The sequence below is a fragment of the Brassica oleracea genome, chromosome C8 (assembly GCF_000695525.1).
Source record: "Brassica oleracea var. oleracea cultivar TO1000 chromosome C8, BOL, whole genome shotgun sequence".
NCBI classification, from domain to species: domain Eukaryota; kingdom Viridiplantae; phylum Streptophyta; class Magnoliopsida; order Brassicales; family Brassicaceae; genus Brassica; species Brassica oleracea.
The window spans coordinates 2,424,637-2,427,687 of NC_027755.1; the positions used below are offsets into that span (position 1 = coordinate 2,424,637).

Genomic DNA, 3,051 nt, shown 5'->3' on the forward strand with positions numbered 1-3,051 from the left:
TTAATAAAAAAAGGAAATAACAAAAAAAAATATTAAAGATATTATATTCAAATTAAAAATATTATCATATTTATCCTAATGGTAGCAAAGTTACAATACAATTTATAATGCTACGGCGTGATGGACAATCATTAAAATTTTACGAAATAAAAAAGGGGGATTATCTTTTAGAAGAAGATTTCTAGAAGAATTTATATTTTCATTTTTTTGTGAAGCTACGTTATATATACATATATAGTAAAAGTTTATATTTTTTGAGAAATTTTAGAAAAATAATTTAAATTTTTTTATATCAAATTTTCTATGTTTATATTTATAAATATTTATTTTCTATTTATGTGTTTTTGAAAAAGGTAAAATTAAATTAAAAATAGTTAAATAAAATCTTATTATGAAAAAAGGAATAACAATAAAATATAAAGTTAATATTCAAAGTAAATATATTATTATCTTCTTAGAAGAATATTTTTAAAATAATTTATATTTACAATTTTTGTGAAACTATGTTATATATATATATATATATATATATTAAAAGTTTGTATATTTCCCTTTTATTTATGCTGTTTTAGGTTAATTTAGAAAAAATAATTAAAGTTCGTTTATAAATAAAAATCCATATGTTTATATTTTATAAATACTTCATTTTTATTTTTGTGTTTTTCAAAAAGGAAATTTTAAATTAAAAAGTTAACTAAAATCTTATTATGAAAAAAGGAAATACATTATTAATATCAATCATATATAATATTTTTAGTTCATTCGGGTATCTATGTAATCAACTATCGTGAGAGTTAACGTGAGCACGACACGTAAAAAACTAACTTCACAAATAATATTATAGAGATATATATAATTCTTTAGAATATGTATATATATCTGTATATAAACAGATTGGATATCCGATATTAGAAATATTAGTATAGGTAATTTACTTTTTACGGATATTTCATATTAATTATTTTTTGTTTTGTAGAGTTGCGGATATCTGAATTTTCAGTTCAAATCAAGATAGCGGATCGAATCAAAATTTGTGGATATTTTACGTAGACCTATCTTCAACCCACTATTATTTTATTTCTATAATAGCATTTTTTTTTGTCAGCAACAAACATATTCATATAGACTATGTAAACCAAACTGGTAGCTTCGCGTTCATATGGTCAACAAAAGATGGTTGATTTCCTGCACTGCGTGCTAGCCTGTCCGCCCCTTGAATTTTGCGTTCGTGGTGTATGGATGAGCTCTGAACTGTTGAAACTTATCTTCAATAACTTTATATCTTCCAAATAACTTGCAAAGGCTGACCACTCTTCAAGTTCAGAAATCATATTTACCAATTGAGAACAATTTGTTGCAAATGTGACGTTTAACTGTCTTAGATGCCTCGTACATTCCATAGCCCAAATAGCATTTAGAATCAATTCATTCCAACTCATACTCTTTCTTTCTCTAAACTAATGATTACTTATTTTCTATAGAAGAAGAAATAAGAATTTTTGTTCATAAAAGTAATATCTACATTTTGAACAATTGCTACAGTAAAAATACATTAGAGAAAATTCTATCTTTATTATAGAAGTTCTCTATTTTAAAATGAAAAATATCAGAATACAGTTGAGATGATCTTATTGTGTCATTATTAGGGCTACCTATTTGTGTATGTACATGCATATTACATCATATTATTATATTAAGATAACAGAGTAAAGGCCCATCTATTTTTGATCGGAACTAGGCGATACTTCCACCGTCAAGGCTGGAGAGCGATCACTTCCTTGGCGGCAAAGACGCTCGTACTCCGACGACGACCAATTCTTAGGCAACATAACTTTGCAGGAAAACTTGAAACACAAGGCACAAGTAATGATCAATATAGCAGACAAAATCCAACTAAACTGAAGATTTGCCAATGCCTTTGCTCGAACCTCAGCACCAGGAGACTCACAAGCCACCGCACTACTATGAACAACACTTCTAGTATCAGATGATGTCGTCTTGCTTACGCAACCTCTAGGAACATACCTTGGGACCCAAAGCATGAAACCCATGTTCAAGAACCAGCATCCTTGAAACATAACCGAAACCGAGAGGACTAGTGCTGCAGAAAATGATTTCGGAAAAGAAGCAGAAGCTAGAGCCGAAGAGAAGGAGACAAAAGCGATGAGCTGGAGAAGGAAATGGTAGTGACCTTCAAGACCTAAGTGATCAGTGGAGTGATAATGAAGGAGGAAGAGTTCTTGTGCAAAGACAGAAGCAGAGAGGATCCCTATTATACCGGAGAAGAGATCTGAGGAAAGGGTTAGCTCGCAGAAGAGAGCGAAACATGCGAAGATAATGAGGTGGAGGAACATGGAAGCATGTTCTAGGTTGTCTGGCTTGAAAGAGGAGAAGTTGAAATCAGGGAAGTCTATAGTTAAGAGGATGATGGCGAAGAAGGAGAAGAAAAGGATCAGGACAAGCTCAAGATGTTTGAGTTTAGGGAAAGGGAACCAGAACTTGGCAAAGAAAGTTTCAGGACCTTTGAGACAGTAAGATCTTATGGTGTTGATAAGATGCCAAAGACCAAGAAGTGCAAGTGAGAGACCAGGCACAAAGTGTCCTAGAAACGTTCCCATGCTAATGTTTTTTAGTGTATCTTGTTAATTCTTAATTTTCGCCGGTTAATACTGGTGTTGAATGATGTGTTTGTTAAGAAGCCTTTATATACAGATGAGGCATCTTATGTGTTGCGTGATGGAATATACCACTAAACTAAAAGTTGAGGAAAAAGAAGCAGAAAAAGTGGCTTTGCCAATACGTAATAATTTAAAATTGCGAAGAGTAACGTACTCCCATACCTATGAATCAAGAATCTTAATTGAATTGTGAGAAAGAAACGTACTCCCACGCCTATGAATCAAGTCTTAATTATATTTCTTAGGCCATAAACCAAGATATACATACATATTGACACAAAATATCAAACAAATGTTAAACGTAAGTTAATAAATATTATATTTATATTTGGGTACATAAAATATACTCCAATATTTTGTGTCATCAAAACGT

The 3,051-nt window shown here is 30.8% G+C and overlaps 1 protein-coding gene across 1 annotated transcript; it reads right to left on the bottom strand.

Moving 5' to 3' along the window:
- Positions 1 to 1,490: 1,490 nt before the first annotated feature.
- On the bottom strand, positions 1,491 to 2,662 carry LOC106309712 (transmembrane protein 45A). The gene has a single exon (XM_013746817.1). It carries the CDS (start codon positions 2,616 to 2,618, stop codon positions 1,719 to 1,721), a length of 900 nt encoding a protein of 299 aa, XP_013602271.1. The 5' UTR covers positions 2,619 to 2,662; the 3' UTR covers positions 1,491 to 1,718.
- Positions 2,663 to 3,051: the final 389 nt, after the last annotated feature.

Bases quoted from the DNA above. Each gene is read 5' to 3' on its own strand.
- LOC106309712 (XM_013746817.1), bottom strand. From the start codon at position 2,618: ATGGGAACGTTTCTAGGACACTTTGTGCCTGGTCTCTCACTTGCACTT.